We start from the raw sequence: 20711 nt of genomic DNA on the forward strand, positions 1-20711 counted from the left end.
TTGGTGGTGGTTGATGTAAAGCGCTTTGAGTACCCAGAAAAGCGCTATATATAAAAATTTAACAAATATATAATTTTTATTTTAAAGTGAAATAATCCTTTAATTTTGTCCATCGGGAATAGAGTGTTGCAGGGATGGCATATTTTGTAGGCCAAATCCCGGAAACAGGTTGGCATTTTTAGGACTTCTGGTTCCTTCTTCCCGAAATCAATGGGTTTTTTGAATGGGATTTTGGTTAAAAGCCTGAAGTCTGTGGTAAACACAAGCTCAATATATTTTCACGTTTTATACTACGACATAAAACACATCAGTAATATCCCACTCGTGATTTTTTTAAAAGCTTTTACACGTCTTGAAAAAGGTGGTTGCTAACAAGTTGCTAAATGGGACTATTGTCATCTACGCGGAAGTCTGCTTTCACAGCCTCGTTGTTTTTATTACCGCACTCTTGCACTATTTTAACTCACAGTGTTTTTAATAAAGACTGAAAGAGTAAGCTTGGTGATGGTGACGTTGAAGTCGAGCGACCGTGTGTAGTTCTTTAATAGGTTAGCTTTTTATTTCTGGTGATTGTATTTAGGCTTCAAAATTCATACACTATTATCATTATCATAAACTTTTGTTGATTACAGAGCTTATTTTTTTACGATAATTCAAAAGCCTCTGGAAAAATCCTATTGAGGGAACCAGTGTGATGATAACTTCCTGGTTGGCGTACAAACATATGTCATCAATGCACCACTCTATTGATGGGATTGTTGGATCATTGTGGTTTCTATAGGTCGATCTCATGTGAGTGGCAGGTTGCCCCGCCCTCACGCCAGCAAACACGTCACCAGAGAAGAGATATTTCTGCAAGAGGGAGGGGAAGTTATTTTATTTAAAGATTACAAGAGCACATGAATTTAAAAATTATGTGCACGGATAAATCATTTATATAGCTACTGCAATATTCCATAAAAAAAAAAAAAAAAAAAAAAGGACTGTCCATTTTGATTTAATGGTGACTTGAGTTTTAAGCAGAAGCAGAAAGGAGCACTTCACAGGTCGGCTCTCACATTGCTGTTTTCGGGAAGGAACTGAGTATGCCCTCTCGGCATGTGAGGCTGAGTAACGGACAGCAAGAATAAACGCCTGCTGAGCCACAACAGCACAGGAAGTCAACAGCCTGTTTAGCACAACTTCCTCTTAACCCTCCCCTCGCTGACCATCCACGTACTGTTTACACAAAACAAGAGCAACACCAACACATCAGCTGCTCTGTCATCTTCATCATACATTAAGTCATAAACAACAGCAATGTTATATATAATAACGCGTGGTTTTATTGAACAATGAGGGGGAGCCAGTGACTCTTTGATTCCTTTTACTCTGTTCATTGAAGAGAAGTACGTTAAAAAAAAAAAACAGCCATACAGGCAAACAGGTACATTTGGGGTTACTTTGCAAATAACGACTTCATGTGTAACTTTAAGGTACTTTCCGATTCAAAAAGGTTAATTTAACCCAAAATGATTACCGAGTGAAAAGCCTGACCTCTACCGACATTTGAGAGAACAGACATTCATATTTGAACAATGTTGTGTGCGAAATAGCATATTACATCATATTTTTGTCTTGAAAATAGTATGTGAAACAGGATTATGAAACCATAAAATGCTATTGTTTCGGAATTACCTCAGGTTTAAGTCAGCAAATGGCTTCCAGTTGTCATCTTTGAAATAAAAACTGCTATTTTGCGCATTAAATCCAATTTTATTGTGCGTTTCTTAATCGAATCTCTTAAACTTCACAGTCTGATCAAATGAGTCACGGAGGAGGTAAAAAATTACAAATAACATCTGATATTCTGTTTTACTTATACATGGTCAAGTAAAGTGCACTGCATTGTGGGATACTGCATATTGTGCATACAGAAAACTTTCAAGTCAAGTATTATACTATATACTGCAGAAATGAGACAAACAAGACAACTCAGAATCAAAACAGAGAAGGGTAAGAAGTCTACACATTTTGTTTATTATGTAATGAAAACATTGTTTATAAATCTATGGTAGTAAGCAGTTAGATAACCTGTGCTTTTGTAATTATAAATGTAACAAAAAAAATTGTGCTTTTTTTTCTTAGATAGGGTGGCATAAACGTGTAAAATTAGCACTCATCTTTTTTTTTTTTGTTGCTTTAAACAATTTAAAAACAAGATGAATGTAAGGCACATGGGTATAAAAAAGTACAGTTATCAGTAAAGAGATTTTGTTTTTATCATGAAATGAATAGATGGATCATAAAACTGGGTGTATCCTTACCATGCGCTTTTTAAAAACGGCATGTATACAAAAAGGACACGGTTTCATAATACATAACAGGAAAGGCTGTCTGCGTGCAAATAAAGCATTTTCTTTGTGTGCTCAAACTTAACGCAATAAAGAGAAATGTAAACCGCAGAAGATAATAGTTGAAGCACATGTCAGCTACGATGGGGCTGTATAACCCTGAAAATAAATTATGGCATATTCACATTCACTCCACCTCTACAGGAATTGCTTTGAAAAGTTCTAGAACCTAATATGAGTTCATGTACATAATGGAAGCCACTTTAAAATTCATAAAAATGACAATCAGTCTTAATACTTTCTTGTTGTAAACGCATGTAAATACTCACTCTTGCAGTTTTTGTATAACAAGGCATGTTGGCAGTAATCATGTCACATCAAAAGCATTTAAAAAAAAAAAAAAAAAAAAATCTGTATTAATTAATTTGTAAACAGTCTTCCGGTTAGAACCTCGTCCCATACTGGGACTGCAAGATGTCACATCCAATTAAATACTGTTGCATGTGAGCAGCAAAAGACGTCAAGTTTGCATATACGGTACACAGCACAGCTGGATTACACTGTTTTGGTTCCAACAACAATTGTTTTCTTTTAATTTAGCAGCTCCAAGTAGGTAATAGGCACTTTTCCCTTCTGAGTCCCACGTTCCCCCATCAGCCAATCAGAGTCCATGCCTGGGACGCTGCTCACCATGATCACCTGAAAGAAAAGGGACATGCTATGCTCCCAGGAATTCAAACCAAGAAAGTATTATTCAAAATCAGCTACACACAAATGGCTCGCCTACCTCATCGGCCAATAAGGAGAGCTCGTTGCTGCCCGCGGCGTCGTAATCGTACAGCACTCGCGCTTTACGGCTCCCGCTGAAGTTTTGAAGCTCGGTGAAACCTGAAGACACACTGCCTTTGGTGGAAGGAAGAGGGGCTGATAGTGGCAGGATGGGTACGGAGACACTGGCACCGCCGCTGGCCGTTGACTGGTTGTTGTTGGAAGAGAAAGCCGAAGGGAAGCTAAAGGGGGGAAAAAAGTTCAGATTAGTTAAATAATGATTAAAATTATTCTAAATAAACGGAAAAATATATACTGATTATGTCTTACTTTCCCAACTGCTTTTGGAGGTCGACCATGTACTGGTAACACTGGGCGTAATACGTCATCTGAGCCTCCACAAAGTCATTTAGACAGCGGAGATGATGGGCCTGAGAGAGAGAAGGTTGGGAGAGAGATAATATGGTTTGTTATAGGTCAGACGTTGAGTAAAACCGAGGGGTTGTGAGATGTGGATTGGCAGGCGGCCCAGTGGGCGGCAGGTTTTTAGACAAGAGCTCACATGTGTACTGCTGATTCCTTCCAGAAGAAGCCTGGTGATTTCTGCCTGTCTGTCAAACTCACTCTGTGTCATCTTCAGATCCTGCTCGGCCTGAAAGAGAGAGAAATAGAAATAGGAATGTTTCACTTACACAGCTTAAATTTGGCATGAAACGGAAGTTGTGATAATCTTTTCTTCCCTATTGTGACACATATCCGTGTGAAACGGCTTCTCGAACAAGAAAAAAAAAAAATGTAGGACGGGACTTGATTTTGTCCAATGGGAAATCTTGGATCATTGTGGTTTGCTATTGCTGTGATCTCATGTGAGTGACAGGTTGTACCTCCCTCACGCCAAAAAAAAATGTAAACAGAAAACAGAAGAGATGTCGCTGCAAGAGGGAGGGAGGTTATTTTTAAATGAAAGATTATGAGGGTACATGGATTTTAAAAAATAATGATGTGCACAGATAATCCATTTATAATAAATACTGCAATATTCCATAAAAGATAAGAATTGTCAAATGTAATTTCAAGCTGACTTAAATCAAATGTGGATGATATAAGATTCATCACAATCACATTATTCAAAGGGAACAAAGCTGAAAATATAGCCAGTGCGTTTTCATATATAGATATTGTTGACACACACACATATATATAATATATTATATATATATATATATATATATACACACACACGTATAATAAATAAAACCCTCTTAGAGAAATTGTATCGCTAACCTTGTGTCCAAACGTGTACTTCTTTAGTATGTGAAAAGCACTGTCAAAATGAGTATTGTACACACACACACACACATATACATTATATATATATATATATATATATATAAATAAAACAGTAGGTGCAAAATACCTGGATGACTTTCTAATAATAAGTGAATTTAGATGCAGTTTTGCGCAGTTATTAAAAATAGTTTTCAGTATTTGAAATAAAGCTGAAATTATATTAAATAAAATATAAATATTCATTAAAAAACTTAAAACATTTAAATGGAAATTAAAGATTAAGTTAAAATGTTTAGGTTTAAGTACTAAAATGACTAAAACTGAAATGGTACATAAATAAATAAACATGACAAAAGCACAAAATGACCTTAAAATTAAAACTTGAAATATAAAAATAAAAGCTAATTCAAAATATAAATAAATAATAGTATATAAATAATAGTACAATTTAAAATTAAAATGATACAAGAAAATTAAAAAAAAAACAACAGAGATAGTCAACAGAAAGCAAGTTTTCATCCAAGATCCTGTGTGTGGAATCTACTTTTCAGTTAGCAAGCTAACAGGTTAGCCTACTAGCTTAGCACATTGCTAACTTTTAAGAAAAGCTCTTTTGATGGGCCAGAACAGGATATTTTGATTCGTTTTTGATCAAGCATTGAGAAATCTTGCATTACGCATTAAAATTATGTTGGAAATTACAGGCGCAGAAAAAGCTCTGTGAGCACATGCTGTCTGACTGGTCAAAAATTTCCAGTTTTTCACTGAAGAGAGAAACTCACAGATTGCAGATTTCACATTAGCGCCAAGATTCACAGATTATCCAAAATGACAGAACATTCTCCTTACCTTCGTCACTTCCTCTGCCCACATCTGCACAGCATTTAAAAACAGATAATATATTTATTTAGGGATAAAACTGAGAATTAACACTTAAACATCTACATGGACTACAGCCACAACAGTAGCAGCTAGCATCACTGAGGAAAATTTAGCATGGTAACCCAAGTTTCCACCAAAATACCATAGTTACTATAGTAATTGTGACTAAAACAAAATAAATAAATGTGATTTATTTCAAACAGACAATTTCAGAGTAATTTAAATTTTTTATTTTGATTAAAGTGATGCTAATACCAAGTTAACAGTTTTATTGTAGTAACATTAATCATAATATGGTATTTTGTCAAAAACTATGGTTAGCATGATTAAGGATTCAACACAAATCACTGCTGTTGCATGGGAACATGGACTATTTGCAGCAATTGAATAAGAATTACTTCTTGCTCACTTCACTGTATCGATGCAAACTAAGCACTTCCCATTTTGGAAGAGGGCAGCTGTTTGTTTGGGTACTAATGTGTGTATGTGGGTGTATATATATATATATATTTGTGTAGGTTGAGTGCTGGTCATGAGGAGACAATCTTGAAGCACTTCTTTACTTCTCTTGTGAAACTGAGGCCAAGGGCGAAGAGCAGTTTTGAAATGTCATCACGATGTTGAGCAAACGTGGATATCCTCTTTCCATCTCTATATACACAACAAAAAAGGAACCTGGAAACACACACGCTGCTAATATCCGGGACAAAAGAGCTTAATCAACAGCTTAAAGAGGAACTAGTATGTCTTAAAGGTGGCTCTTCTAAAACAGAGTGGAACTTGGCACTGGAGTGAAACACGCAGACCAACCTTCAGCCACTTCACATGGAGAAAATTCACCATGAAGGAGACATTGGCAACATAGCCAGCGTCCCCTGGTGGAGTGGTAGATCTGAGAGGCTTCCGTGTGCCGACACAAAAACAAGAGACAATAAAGAGCTGCATTTAGGAAAGATGGCAAGTGCCGTCTCTTATTACTAGTTTCTAGGCTGTACCTTACATTTGTAAAGAGTTACATTTTAACTAATGTAGAAGCAATAATAACTTACCAAAGCTCTGGCATCAGCCATTTTGGCTTTCTTTAGCTTGGTCTTTGCAGCATCAAGGTCCAGTCTTTTGGTCTGAAGCAGTTTACGCTCTTTCTGTAAAGGAGCAGAAGAGTTTGTTTTGTTAAAGTCGTTATGAAACGGAAATTGGGATCGTCTTCTTTTCCCTTATGTGACGTATATATCTGAGTGAAATGACTTCTCGAACAGGAAAAAATGATCATTACTCCAGTCTTCAGTGTCACATAATCATTCAGAAATCATTCTAATATGCTGATTTGGTGCTTAATAAACGTTTCTAATTATCATCACTGTTGAAAATAGTGGAAAAACAGCTTAATATTTTGGTGGAAACATTATACGTGATTTTACGTGAAGTATATCTAGCAATTTCTAAATAATATCCACCTTATTTTTCAAGGCTGAAGTAAGCTATTTTCTGTGAATGTGCGAGACTACCAATTCATTAGCTGCTATTATGACAACGCATTGAAGGGGAACTATTATCTATCTTTCCTAATGGATAGAGAGTCGGACTTGTAACCCAAAAGGTCATGGGTTCGAGTCTCAGGTCCGGCAGGGATTGTCGGTAAGGGGAGTGAATGTCCAGCACTCTCCACCCTCAATATCACGACTGAGGTGAGACCCTTGAGCAAGGCGCCACAGCAATGGCTGCCCACTACTCCGGGTGTGTGTTCACGGTGTGTGTGTACACTTGGATGGGTTAAATGCAGAGCACAAATTCCTAGTATGGGTCACCATACTTGGCCACATGTCACTTCTTTATTCTTCAGAAGAGGGCGAAGCTTTAACAGCTTCCGCTTCGGTTGCTCAACAACAACAAAGCTGGAGAATCTCACACAGCCAAAATGACGATTGTCAGGTGTTTATTTATGTAGTTGCTGTGGAGTTGATTCAACTTATTGACTAGCATGTGCCGTCATGTTAATCTTTTGTGCAAATCCAGCGTTGAATTGACCCTCGTTTGTGAAGCAGTCCGGCATAAAATGATGGCATGGCAACAACACTCTACTACAACAACTCTTCCTCTTCTCTAAAGCTGCTCCACATGGCCTCACCCCCTTTGTCATGTGTTCCCGGGGACAGAGTTAATGTAAATTTTAGGGTTAGTGATGTCACCAACCCGCTCGTTGTAGTCCCAAATCGATTTCTGTAAAAGAAAATATCTCCCTTTGCATTGAACTTTGAGCATCGTACCTTTGCAGATGTTGTTTATGCTCAAACAGCAACATTACACACTAACTAAAGTTACAAAAGAGAAATCATAATCAAGGACCCCTTTAAAATAATGTGGTAAGAAATCTCAGTTTGCAATATCAATCAGCATAACGAGCTGTTTTGCACAGCTAAAAATAACCAGAAGCGGATTAGACTGGAAGCCAGACACATTCAATTTACAAATGGCCGCACCTGCTCTTATGTGAAAAATAAGGTGGATATGTTTCAGAAATCTGTGTTTCAGTTGTTAGGGTTGCCTGATCTTACCAATATAGTCTTGAAGTCTCCTTCTAGAAAGTTGCGGAAAGGCGTGAGGAAGTTGATGGCAGAGCTCTGGATGAACTCTCGCTCCGCTCCTCCGATCTGCTTCTCCGTCTCGCCGCACTTTATCAAAGCGTTTCCTGTGGACAGAAACGGACCGAATCAACTGTACATTTTTCTCATTGAATATCATTAAGATAAATTCAATTAAAAGAGGAAATATTTCATCAATATTGTGAGATGTCTAGAGGCCATTCTCAACTTACAGTTGATAATGCTTACAGTCTAATAGCATTTTAGTAGGCATTTACATTCAAGCTAGGGGAAATTGGGTACTGTCAATGGACTACTATTATTGAATGAGGTACTATGGGTAATTAGGGCACTATGCTGCCTTTGTGTTTGGTGCTTACCGTAGGCTGTTCCAGGCCCAAATTCAGTCCCAGAGTCGATCATGGATTGACCGAGAAGCTCATGGTTGTTCATCCGTGTTGGGGCCTTCTTGTCTAGTTTTTCATAAAAGAATTCTTCTATTCTGACATCTGAAAATGCAGATTAATAACATTACAATACAAAAACCTATGTTACATATTAGCTCCATACTATGCATCAATGCCACATAAAATTCTAGAATTCATTCATTTTGTTTATATATGAAGACGCATTTAAATACTTATGAGTACACTGTAAAAAGTGGTAAACTGTTACCTTACGGAGCCATTTCTACCTGATCAAACAGAAATTTAATTTTATTGGTGTAACCTAATGTATTCAGGTAGATTAAGTGGCACTCAATATTATTTTGCCTTAATTTAGATGTTCACACGTGAAGCTCATTTTTAGTTTTTTTGGTAACACTTTACAACAAGGGGTGGGGAACGTTGATCCTGGAGGGCCATTGTCCTGCAGAGTTTAGCTCCAGCCCTGAAAAAAAACACTCACCTGCCTGTAACTTTAGTAATCCTGAAGACCATGATTAGCTTTAGGTGTGTTTAATTAGGGCTGGAGCTAAACTCTGCAGGACAATGGCCCTCCAGGATCAACGTTCCCCACCCCTGCTTTACAATGAGGTTCCATTTGTTAACATTATTTAACTACAGTACATTAGTTAACATCAGTGTTGCCAAGTCTGCGGTTTTCCCGTGGAATCGGGCTACTTTAACACTGTTGCCGTGGGTTGTTTTCATGTCCGCGGGTTGAAGCGACCCCAATAACGTGATATTTATCCCCTGTAATGCTAATTTTACCACAGGAATCCCGCCAAAAAACGTGGATTTTATTCCACGGGACGCTATTTTTTTTCCTGGAGGACCTCCCCTGAAACGCGATTGGGCTAGTTTTGAGTAGCAGCTGGGTGGGGTTTGTTGTGAAAACCTGGCAACCCTGGTTAACATGAACTAACAATGAAAAATAGAATTTATTAACCTTAGTTAATGTTAATTTCAACATTATTAAAATCAAAAGTTCTCTTTGTCAATATTAGGCTATTTAATGGACCTGAGCTAACATGAACAACGAATAGTTGTATTTTTATTAACTAACATTAACAAAGATTAATGTAACTAATGGGACCTTATTGTAATGTTTTACCAGTTTTTCCCTTTTTTCCAGGGTATGACATGACTAATAACAATAATAATTACATTTAAAAAGTAAAAGTTAAAATAATTTCATAATTAAATACTACAGCATCCTTGCAAAGCAATCTCTAAATACAAAAAAAGAAGAGTAAAGGAATGTGGTTTTTTAGATGTGATTGAGTAGACAGGTGTGCATGCTAGATCTGCTTTGATCTGTTTGTTCTTCCTGTTGTGCAAGTGTTTTTCTGTCTTGCTGATTTTTGAAAGTGGTGTGGCACCATAGTGAGGCTCTAAACAGCTGTAGTTGTAGTTACACAGACTTTCTGACATTTCTGTGAGATTTGAACACTAAGAGGAACCTTCTAAGAGGAGGATGATGTACAGAAGGGTGTAAAGGTCAAAACACATACATATAACAAACACTAGTAGGTCCTCGAAATTTTTCCATGGGTTAAAATATTTAACAGCTAATTAGACGCAGATGTCAAAGCTAATGAATCATCTAATCACTGAACGGATCTTACTTGGGTTTGGTTGCAGTAACACTTCTGTCTGCTTCAAAATCTTCTCTGTCCAGTGTTTAGTGCATTCAGCTCTGGTGAGGAGATTCTCCAAATGCGCATCCAACTCGGTCTTCTCAGCCTGGCCAAATTTTTCTTCTGTGAACTGTATGTGAAGACAACATTTAAAAAAAGAAGGAAAAAAAAGAGAGAAGAGGATCAAACCATATCACTGCCACAATTATCTAAAACGGGGAAAATAAAAAAAAATGTAAAGTGTTATCACATGTAACACCTTCTAGTGTTTTTCATGTAGTTACACACACACACACACACACACACACAAAACATATCGAAATACATCAAATAGTGTGTGGATAAAAACAAAATGAATGTATCTAGAAATATAAAGTATTCATGACAGATTTAAATTAAAGGAAATGAAACGTTTATCTAATCTCAAAATTATACTCCCAATAACAGGCAGATAAAGTGTTTGACACTTGATAAACACACATTAGGTATTTGTTTATGCAGAGCGTCTGTATTTCAGCGGCTAACTTAGTTTTATATTTGGAATTCGTTTGACATTCGCGAAAATGACCATTATATTCTCTGTTTCTAAGCTTATGCTCAAACGAATGTCAAATATAAAACAAATTTTACCGCAGTTCTCACATCTTAGTAAGTAAGCCGACAAAGGCAGCGTTTTGGGACATCATTGAAGCGTCTTTTTTCCGCATCATCAGCATATATGACCGTCTCTAAGATGATGATGATGGATAGAAATACTGTATGTCTAGACAGCTCAGTATATTTTAAGACACAGCCTTTGTGTGTAAGTGCTGAGCTCTGCCGGATTAAACTCTACTTTAGCCCGTTAGCGTTAGCCTCACAAACTGAATATGGACAAAATGTAAAAATGTCAGTGTGTATTTTGGCCATATATTAAAGTATGCATATCTAATCGACAAAACAGAGCCTTTAATGTTTGCTTTTGCAGTTAAATCAAGAACTAAGACATTAACGACATTGTAGATTAACAAACCCGATTTACAGCACGAGACTGAAAGAGAGGCCCAATAAGAGAGGAAGAGAAAGAAAGATACAGAAATGCAGCGTGATAAACATCGGAAAGCACCTTAATGTCCAAAATGCACATGTTTAGGATTAAAGTGTTGAAATAAAACCTGTATAAAAACTTTTAGCATCTTTACAGCGAATCTGAATCTTCACTTACTTGCACCGCCCGACTGAATAAAGTACCAGCGTCTGCTGCCAGTCTTTTCACGTTAAAATCCATCTTTAACTTTTCAATATAAAACTATTTATTAAAAGAGAGATGGCGTAAATAAACGTGTTGGCATCAATGTTAGGGATTTTTGTGAAAGTATGACTGAAGCAATAGCCGGAGAAGAGGAAGAACCACCCACAGATCTGATTACTGCGAGCACAGAACCGGACCTGGACCTCGAGATATAACCGGTATAACAGTATGGGTACATCACCTTCATTATACACTCCAAAACGCTTTATGGACTTTTAACGGAAGCATTTTCAGCAATATATATTGTGTCGCGTTGCTCAGAGATTGTGATATTTTTGTTTTAAGGCCCAGCCTGCGATACTGGGTCAGTCTTTGTTGCTTCAGGTTTGGGCCATGTTTGAAACTTCAGTGTTTTCACATCTGAATCTGTCATTGCTGTGCTCTTTACTCTTCTCTAGTTAGTCAAACTTTAATCAGGATGTGTGTAACTCTATGTATTTATGTGTGTATAGCGCCCTCTACGGGACAAAAAAAGTTGAATTCAAGAGGTTATTATCTATCTATCTATCTATCTATCTATCTATCTATCTATCTATCTATCTATCTATCTATCTATCTATCTATCTATCTATCTATCTATCTATCTAGTCAGGTGTTGAAAGGTGAAAAATGAGAGGCTATATGTGCTAATACTTGGCCTTTAAATAACTTTTAGTTGTGAATAGCAAAATTTCATCTGGAGTAACTTTCTTTCATTGCATAACTAGTTATCATCACTAGATGGCAGTGTAACATCAGTAGTGTACTAGAACGCATGAGTTCTGCTCACCTGCCTGTCATTTAGATAAGACTTTAATAGCAGAGGAGAAATGGATAGATCAAGGAGGGTTTTGACTTTTGGCATACTTCAAATAAAATAAATCACTTCATATTAATTTTCAAATGTATTTATAGATGTTAATATTCAACCCAACATTTGTTGTTTAATTAGGTGTTTCAGAACTTTTATTATATCTATATTGATAAATATAGAGAGATATATTTCATGTTACTGGGGCTAGTTATCATACATGAAGGTACATTTTGACTTAAAGTTTTTGTTTTCAGGGTTCGGAGCGTGTATTAAACTGCCAAAGTCACGTGGCTTCGTTACATCATAAGTGTTTCGAAATTTCAGTGGGTTATGTGACAGTTTGATACACGCTCCGAACCACTGATTCGAAACAAAAGATTCGTAAAGCTTCGAAGCTTCATGAAGCAGTGTTTTGAAATCGCCCATCACTAGATATTGTTGAATAAAGTCGTTATTTATTTATTTATTTATTTTTTGGTGCACAAAAAGTATTCCCGTCGCTTCAAAACATTAAGGTTGAACCACTGTAGTCACATGAACTGTTTTAAATATGTCTTTAGTAGCTTCCTGGGCATCTGAAAGTGTTAATTATCATCGGATTTTATCAAAAATATCTTAATTTGTGTTCCGAAGATGAACGAAACTCTTACGGGTGTGGAACTACATGAGGGTGAGTAATTAATAACAGAATTTTGCAGGTTCTATTATTACAATTTACACCATGTGACAGACACCATGCCTCGCTATAGGCCTATATATTTTTCCTCCGAACATGTTCAAGACTTCCAAAAATAAATCTTGTTTCTCCCCACCTTCGAAATAAACCTACTTCTCACTGCAGCATCCGAGCTTGTAACCGTAGTAACCAAATACATATGCATTGTAGCCCAGCCCCCTGTACGCTACGTCATTTGACTGACAGGTAGATGCGGCGCGGTTTTCATCACGCTTGATACACACGCGCACTGATGCTTCCACACAGAGAACCGGGGAGCATCTTATCCTCTTCACCTTTTCTGATCTCTCGCGTCCAAGTTTTTTTTTTTTTTCAACGAAGGTGCAAGTGTTTGTTTTCAGAAACCGAAAGAAATGAGCCCAGTGTCACTTCGTACGAGAGGCTGATAATATCGTAATTTTAATATTATTGATAATTATTATTCTGCTGCTCTCATATACAGGAGCGATGGATTTTATTCTCCTTGCCAGAGTTAAATAAGCCTTTGCCAAAGAACAAAAACATTATTTTGGGAAATGGGCAGCACCGCAATGGATTCTAAGAAAGATGAGAAGAAAAATTCCAGAAAAAGAAGATCTCTTCGGATACACATGTCTGTAAGTTCATATCTGACGATGCTGATTTTCTTCTTCCACAGATTTAAAGCCAAAAGTTGTGGACACGGACTGGAACATGATACAAACACATACAAATTTAATTCATGTTCTCTCTGCTCGCAGTGGTTTTGCAATGACATTGTGAAATGAGCTGCAAAATTGATTTGACTTTTCAGAAGGTTATTTCAAAAGTGTTTTTGTCTTGTGTTTACTGAATATATTCGTCTTTAAATAGGCTGTTTGTCATATAGTATATACTTTTTATTTATTTTCGACAGTATTTTATTTGTCTGTTTTCATATTATTAATATTATTTATTATTATTATTACTAAGACATATCAGAGATGGCTGAACATATAAATTCCTGGTTCTCAGGAGAAATAATATCAGGCCATCTGTCCTAAACTGCATACTCATTATATTAAAATCAACCACATTCACATAAATAGCAATGAATATGTTTTGACCAGGTCGACCATATTTCAATTGACCACACCTGACTGAGCTAAACATAAAGTCGTCATTTCTAATGGCTTAAAGAACCACAAGTTAATGTGTGGTTTTTCTGAACAAATGTTCATGGAAACACACAGGCTTTTTTATAAACTAATACTGATCAGTGCTGATCCTGTATGGAAACAGATGACAGATGTGAAAGTTTACACTATGTCAGGATTCCAGCTTATTATTTTGCAAATAAAATAATAGCATAGCATAAGAAGTAAGTGTAATTATTAGATTAAAAAGAAATCCCTGCACAATAATCAGTGTTTTGGTTCAGTCAGCTCAAGCTGTGATGAAACCCGTAAGTCTCTGCTGGAGCCACTAACAGTAATCACCTGCTAATTAGCTGTTTAGTGTCATTATCAGATCAGTGTCATTACTGAATGATCCCATGAATATATAAACAATATTTATCAGTAGGGAACACAGGTTCTGTCATCGCTGCATAATTCGTTGCATCGTGGCATTTTTGTCAGTTTCCTGACATTGTAACAGGTATATGTGAAATATGTGCCATGGTTTCCTCTGCAGCCGTATTTTATTAAGTAAATCTTGAGCCATGTGATGTAGAGAAGTAATATGCTGATAAACCTCTTTATAGTGACTTTTTTGAACAGATGGGCATGAATGCAGGTTTTTAATCTTTTATGAATCTTGTATCAAGGTTTAATATGAAAATCTGGGCTGAGACTGTTCTTATTACTCATAAAATGTCCTATATCAACCCTGCAATATTGACATATGACATTTATAGTCATTCAAGTTTAAATTGGTGAACTACTGGGGTATATTTAACCACATTTACTACTCTTAATAAATGTCGGTAAATAAATGACTGACCTAAAGGTCACAAAGCCAGCATTGTTACTATGTGCACGCATACTTTTGGACGTAATCAACCCGGATGAACCCGCATGCACTTTTGTGTACATAAGGAATAGGTTCAGTGATTTCCCTACATTTTGAAATAACATAAAAATAGACGCATACGTCTTTCTGATTGCTGTTTATGTTTGCTTTTTCAGTGTCTTAGCAATAGTGTATTAAACTGAGATTCTTAAAATGTTGTACTACTATGTGAAAAAGAAGTGCACTTATTTGTATTGAATGTGTGCTTGTGGCGTACTTCAAATCTTAAAAGTATTTTAATCATGACAACTCGCAATAGTTTTAGCATGTTATTGAATATGGCGATGTTTTGGTCTTGGCGGACTAGATTTGCTATGCTGCTGCTGTTGACCATACTTGCTGCAGAGCAAGTATGGACTTGCTACTGCGATACACAGGCACACTGCTGTGAGCATGTAAGATATGCTGCTGCTGCATAAATAGACATGCATAAATCCTGTAGCAGATCTAGACAGGTGGAGCTGGGGGAGGTGGAGGGGTTCAGAGGAACTCTGATAGCGCACTGCAGGACTAGCTTACAGCAAACAATGAACCTGACTATTTAAATGTTAAGAAAGCAATCTCACTGGCTGCAGGATCAGCAGATGCAAATCAGATTGTGCCATGCGGAAATGATGTGATTGCTTGCAGATTGCATGTAAAAGACCTATCAGCCTGCGCCCTCTAGAGTTTCATGACTGAACTAGATATATTAAAAAAAACTGTTCTTGTAGACATTAAAGTATATTTTAGTTTACAATAAATGCTTGTCGAAATATTCCACAGTTCACTGTATATTTCAAAGACAATAGAAGTAATTACGAAATTACTTATAAAGACATAGTCCTACTTAAGTGGGTCAAAAAACACTCTTAATCTCGAATTGCATTTAATATAAATTTAAACTATAACACATTTTCATTTAATTGTAAATAACGTGCAATTAAGTGTCCGAAAACATTACATTCAGTTCAAACTTAAAGGGTTAGTTCATCCAAAAATGAAAATTCTGTAATTAATTACTCACCCTCATGTCGTTCCAAACCCATAAGACTTTCGTTCATCTTCGGAACACAAATGAAGATCTTTTTGATGAAATCTGAGAGATTTCTGTCCCTCCATAGACAGCTACTGAAACTTTGATGCTTCAAAAAGTTCATAAAGAGATTGTAAAACTAATCCATATGAATTGAGTGGTTTAGTCCAAATTTTCTGAAGAGACACAATCGCTTTATAATGATGAAAATATTTAATTTAGGCTTTTATCCACATATAAACACTGATCAGCGAACATAAACAGAAGAGAACAAACACACAAGAGAATGAACCTCATTGGTTCTCGCATGTCAAACAAACATGCTTGAGCTTCCGTTTACCACAACTGATACATGCGTTGATAAACGTTTATATGTGAATAAAAGCCTAAATTCAATCTGTTCATTAAATAAAGCGATCGAATCTCTTCAGAAAATTTGGACTAAACCGCTCCATTCATATGGATTAGTTTTACAATCTTTTTATGAACTTTATGAAGCGTCAAAATTTCAGTTTCAGTAGCTGTCTATGGAGGGACAGAAAACTCTCAGATTTCGTCAAAAAGATCTTTATTTGTGTTCCGAAGATGAACAAAAGTCTTACGGGTTTGGAATGACATGAGGGTGAGTATTTAATGACATAATCATTTTTGGCTGAACTAACCCTTTATATATAATATAAGTCAGTATATTATTTCCATAATAAGTGCGCTTTTTAAAGGTGTACTTCTTTTTCATAAGGGTTCCAATGTTTTTGATGTCTTCTGAGACTATTTGTGTCCTGTGGTTGAGTTATGATGTTTTGCTCTGCCTTTTGACATTTGCAGGGCCCCAGATCTCAAAACAAAAACAAAACAAAACACAAAATTAAAATGAGTGTTTTTCGGAAGAGTCAATTCTCAAATATTATTCTTTAAACACTAACAAAAGAGGCATCACAAGCGCTTGTATTTTGTATCTATGATAATTTCTAGATTCACATATGGTGTTAAATTTGGTTATTTTTGACTCATGGCAACAGTGAGATGTAGCCTTGGACTTGCCTGATGCAATTTTTATGATTTGTCATGTTATAAAATGGTTTGCTGCAGCTCTCCCTTAGTCATTACCTGTGCTGTATTTTTCTCTGTTTATCCATACACAAACAGACTGAGTTGCAAGCCAGCCTTGTTACCTTCCTGTATTTAAGTATATTTAGGCATAAACACACACATCCCTAGACCTGTCCCACTGACCTCCATGTAACTGAGGGGAGGTGCTGTATCATATCAGTGAGTTATGACTGTCCTTGCTCCTTGGAGTAATCCTGCATTCGCCTAACGGGATTTCCGAGTGCTTGCATCTCGATACAAGACCGCTACAGCTGTAACTCTGTGAATCTGAGGGGGTGTTATTTATTTGATCACTGTCCAGTGCTTGTTCGCAGAGGTAATATTTTGTCCTGATCTTTAGCCTGCAAATATGGGCTTGTAATCGGGTCTTGGGCTCCAAGGATATGGAGGCGGGGTGCCTTGAGCTCCCCGTCTACAGGACAGATGGCTTTTCTACTTTGGCTGTGGTCCTTCTTTTCTAGAAGGAAACTGACTCGGATCTATCTGTAAGAAGGATGATGTGTTTTTATTGTTGATTGGTTTGCACATTGGGAGATAAGGTAAATGGCATGTGGCAATAAACAATACATCTGGCCAACTTCATCAGAACATACTGTTGAAATCAAACCATTTAAGTAATTGTTGACTGTTGCTTTTAATCAGCAAACAAGTCTTGTGAAACATTTTCAAGGACGTTCATTTGAATTCTAACTCATGGTTTGGAATTTTTTCTTGGCTTTCACTCACATTTCTATCAGCTGGGAGTGGAAATGCTGTCTCAGGCTTTGAAAGTCAATCCTGTTACCATGGATATGACTGACCCGTTGTGAGACAAGAGAAGATTTGCATGTTGAGGAGAAACATGAGTCAAGCCGTAATGGATGGTTTTAATGAGGGAGACGGGGGAAGGATTAGCCTGTTTTGACATTTTACAATTTTGAGAACAATTTAAATAACAAATACATAAAAAATGAGATTAAAAGTAGCACTTGTACTGAGAAACATGAAGGGTTCAATGTGTTGTTGGCTGACCTAAATGCTACATGTGAATTTATGCATTGTAACATTATAATGTCGATTATATTTAAAGGGATAGTTCACCCAAAAATTAAAATTCTGTAATTATTTACTCACCCTCAAGTTGTTCCAAACCTGTATGAATTTCTTTCTTCTGCTGAACACGAGAAGATATTTTGAAGAATGTCGGTAATCAAACAGTTGATTGACTTCCATAGTATTTTTTCCAGTACTATGGAAGTCAGTGAGGCCCATCAACTGTTTGGTTACCCATATTCTTCAAAATTTGTTTTGTTTTCAGCAGAAGAAAGAAATTCATACAGGTTTGAAACAACTTGAAGGTGAGTAAATGATGACAGAATTTTCATTTTTGGTTGAACTATCCTTTGATGGCAAAAAGGTAATCTAAAGGTCATTAATTGACCTTTATTTGCCATTAACACCCTTCTTTTTTGGTAATTAACCATAGAAAACACCATATCAGTCAACCACTAATGCTTTATAACAGTATTGATTTCTGTAAGTAAACAGATGTACTGTAAGAAAAGTGCATTATGAAACTTTCACTAACTTTAAAAAAAAAAAAATGTGATCAGTTACAGTAATTCTGTGGGTAATGGGTAACAAGTCAGGCTAGTGAAGGGATTTAAAACTGCATGGTACCTCAAATATACGGAGTGACTGCCAAACAATTGCGTCTTCTGTGTGGCTACAGTACAATAGCGGCTTGTGTAATGAGGATGAAGGTAATGCACTTCAGTGACTCTGTGGTTTATGTAAGGCCTCTGCTGTTGTTTGAAATGTCACGGCATTGCATTTACAGAGAATTCTGAGAATTTAATAAGCTTTAGGTTACTGCCAAAGTGAGTTTAGGTACTAGGTGCAAGATTCTACAGCAGCGAAATGGACGAAGAACTGAAGAACCTGTGTGTAAGTTTGCAAGCTGCTGTGCTCAATTTCTTCGTTTAGCCGTGCAAATGTTGTTCTAGAATTATTCTGGTTGTAGGACATTAAGAAACTGACCACATTTATCTTATTTTAACCCTTTGTTCTTATAGCTGGCCTGGTAAAACTACTTGTTTCATAGAACGAATGCTTTTTGATCCCATTGGAGTTTCTTAGAAAACACTGTCCGATCTCCAGGGTTAAGTGATACCTGATTTAATCTGTGCATTACAGGTTACACATACTGTACATTCGCACAGACCGGGAAAAAATTGCAGGGCGGTCACATGAGATCATGTTACTTTAAAAACCGGTTTAAATAACAGAGGCTGTGTAGATGTTTTCCACCACTGCTGTCATTACATAGCGGTGATGTCCGAAAAGAAGTACGCACAATGCTACATTGATTGATGTTGATTATAAAAGTCGGTGGATTTTTGAGAAGGAGGACAGTGGAGACGTTTTGGATCTGCTGTGAGTTCTTCTTCCAAATTGTTCTTGTATTTCTGGGTGGGCATGTGGGGTTTTGTACAGGTTAGACGGATCACCCACCGAGTGTCCATCTGTCATATGTGATGTGCTTCTGTTAAACTGTCTAAACCGTTTATTCTCTTTCCTCTCGGCCTGTTATTTGTATAATTCCTTGGGATTTTTGGGTACTGCAGAGCTTAACCTTTGATCTAGTTAGTAGAAAGCAACAGTAGATTAGTGAATTGTTCATTATGTCTATTTTTATGGAGGTGCCACAGTCATGAAAGTGATTTTTAAAGAGCTCAATCATTATGTTTGTTTGTGCTCCGCAGGACTTGAGCTCCTTCGCCATGCCGTTCCTGGAAGGAGATGCGGAACATGTGAACAAGGACGGCGTGCGCAAGGTAACACAACCAAAACACGCACAAGGCTAAACCAAGTTTTGAAATCAATCACTGTTGTGAAAAATGTTTTTTAGTGTGAGTGTGAGTGTGTTTATTGGTTTTATAGCTAAATTATTGGTTTCGGCAGAGTTGGGGAAAGTTTCTTTAAAAGTAATGCTTTACAATATTGCGTTATTCCCTTAAAAAGTAACTGATTACATTACTTAGTTACTTCGGTAACTCTATTTTTTAAGGTGACGTAGTTACACATAACTACATGTACTTACTATAGTAACAACAGTAAATTATGCATAATTACAAGTAACTAACCCTACACCAAACCCTAACTATAACGCAATAGTAAGTACATGTAGTTAATTAATATTATTCAGTACTTATTTAAGTACAATGTAACTACATCACCTTAAAATAAAGTGTAACCGTTACTTTTTATGGAAAGTAATGTGCTACGTTACTTTTGCATTACTTTTTCTCACTCTCTTCCAGGCCTTGTGTTTTTTACTGAAAAGTCCTTTTTTGCTAGTGTTTATTAAAATAATGCAATCACCAACATAGCCAATATAACATACATTTTCTTTTAAAAACACACATATTTTGACCACTTAGAATATTGCTTGACTCCTAGAGCTATGTATGCAAATCAAAATTCAAAAGATCTCTTAACATTACAGGTTATAATACCTGCTGTACAATTGAAAGTTGAAAATAATGTTTTGTTACATTTGTACTTTTTGTCTTGTTCCGCGCATGCATGAGTGCGCATGTCTAAGTCAGTATAGGTTATTGAGAAGAGAGACTTTTAATTTAGTAGTTTAATAAACGTTTAAGCTGAGTAATTAAACTAAAATGTAACGTGCTTTAGTGTTCTCAAAAGCACCGACTTTGGTACCAAGTCGGTACTGAAATTTTAAAGGGGTCATATAATACCACTTTTACAAGATGTTAAATAAGTCTCTGATGTCCCCAGAGTGTGTATGTGAAGTTTTAGCTCAAAATACCCCATAG

At 36.5% G+C, this 20711-nt stretch overlaps 2 protein-coding genes across 8 annotated transcripts in view; one reads left to right on the forward strand and one right to left on the reverse strand.

Annotated features, from left to right (window-relative positions):
• Positions 1–1996: 1996 nt before the first annotated feature.
• On the reverse strand, positions 1997–11612 carry sh3glb1a (SH3-domain GRB2-like endophilin B1a). 5 transcript variants are annotated; one of them, XM_051881509.1, is made up of 11 exons: positions 11140–11363; positions 9924–10065; positions 8233–8361; positions 7826–7959; positions 6323–6415; positions 6084–6173; positions 5241–5264; positions 3664–3753; positions 3432–3532; positions 3121–3343; positions 1997–3032 (listed from the first exon to the last, which is right to left on the reverse strand). In XM_051881509.1, the coding sequence occupies exons 1-11, from the start codon at positions 11200–11202 to the stop codon at positions 2925–2927; spliced, it is 1197 nt and encodes a 398-aa protein (XP_051737469.1). In that variant the 5' UTR covers positions 11203–11363; the 3' UTR covers positions 1997–2924. The 5 variants fall into 5 exon arrangements, with proteins under 5 accessions (XP_051737469.1, XP_051737468.1, XP_051737467.1 ...); XM_051881508.1 differs by lacking the exons at positions 5241–5264; positions 6084–6173; positions 11140–11363 and adding an exon at positions 11408–11612; XM_051881507.1 differs by lacking the exons at positions 5241–5264; positions 6084–6173.
• prkag2a (protein kinase, AMP-activated, gamma 2 non-catalytic subunit a) overlaps positions 11236–20711 on the forward strand; it is a 72890-nt gene continuing 63414 nt past the window's right edge. The window contains exons 1-2 of one of the 3 annotated variants that reach the window (XM_051881502.1): positions 11236–11384; positions 19635–19706. In XM_051881502.1, coding sequence (XP_051737462.1) covers positions 19653–19706 — 54 coding nt within the window. In that variant the 5' untranslated portion in view covers positions 11236–11384; positions 19635–19652. Of the gene's footprint in view, positions 11385–12971; positions 13352–19634; positions 19707–20711 lie in introns of those variants that run through there. The other 2 variants (XR_007927799.1, XM_051881501.1) reach the window with 2 other exon arrangements.

Source organism: Ctenopharyngodon idella, chromosome 23 (genome assembly GCF_019924925.1).
Source record: "Ctenopharyngodon idella isolate HZGC_01 chromosome 23, HZGC01, whole genome shotgun sequence".
Lineage (NCBI taxonomy): Eukaryota > Metazoa > Chordata > Actinopteri > Cypriniformes > Xenocyprididae > Ctenopharyngodon > Ctenopharyngodon idella.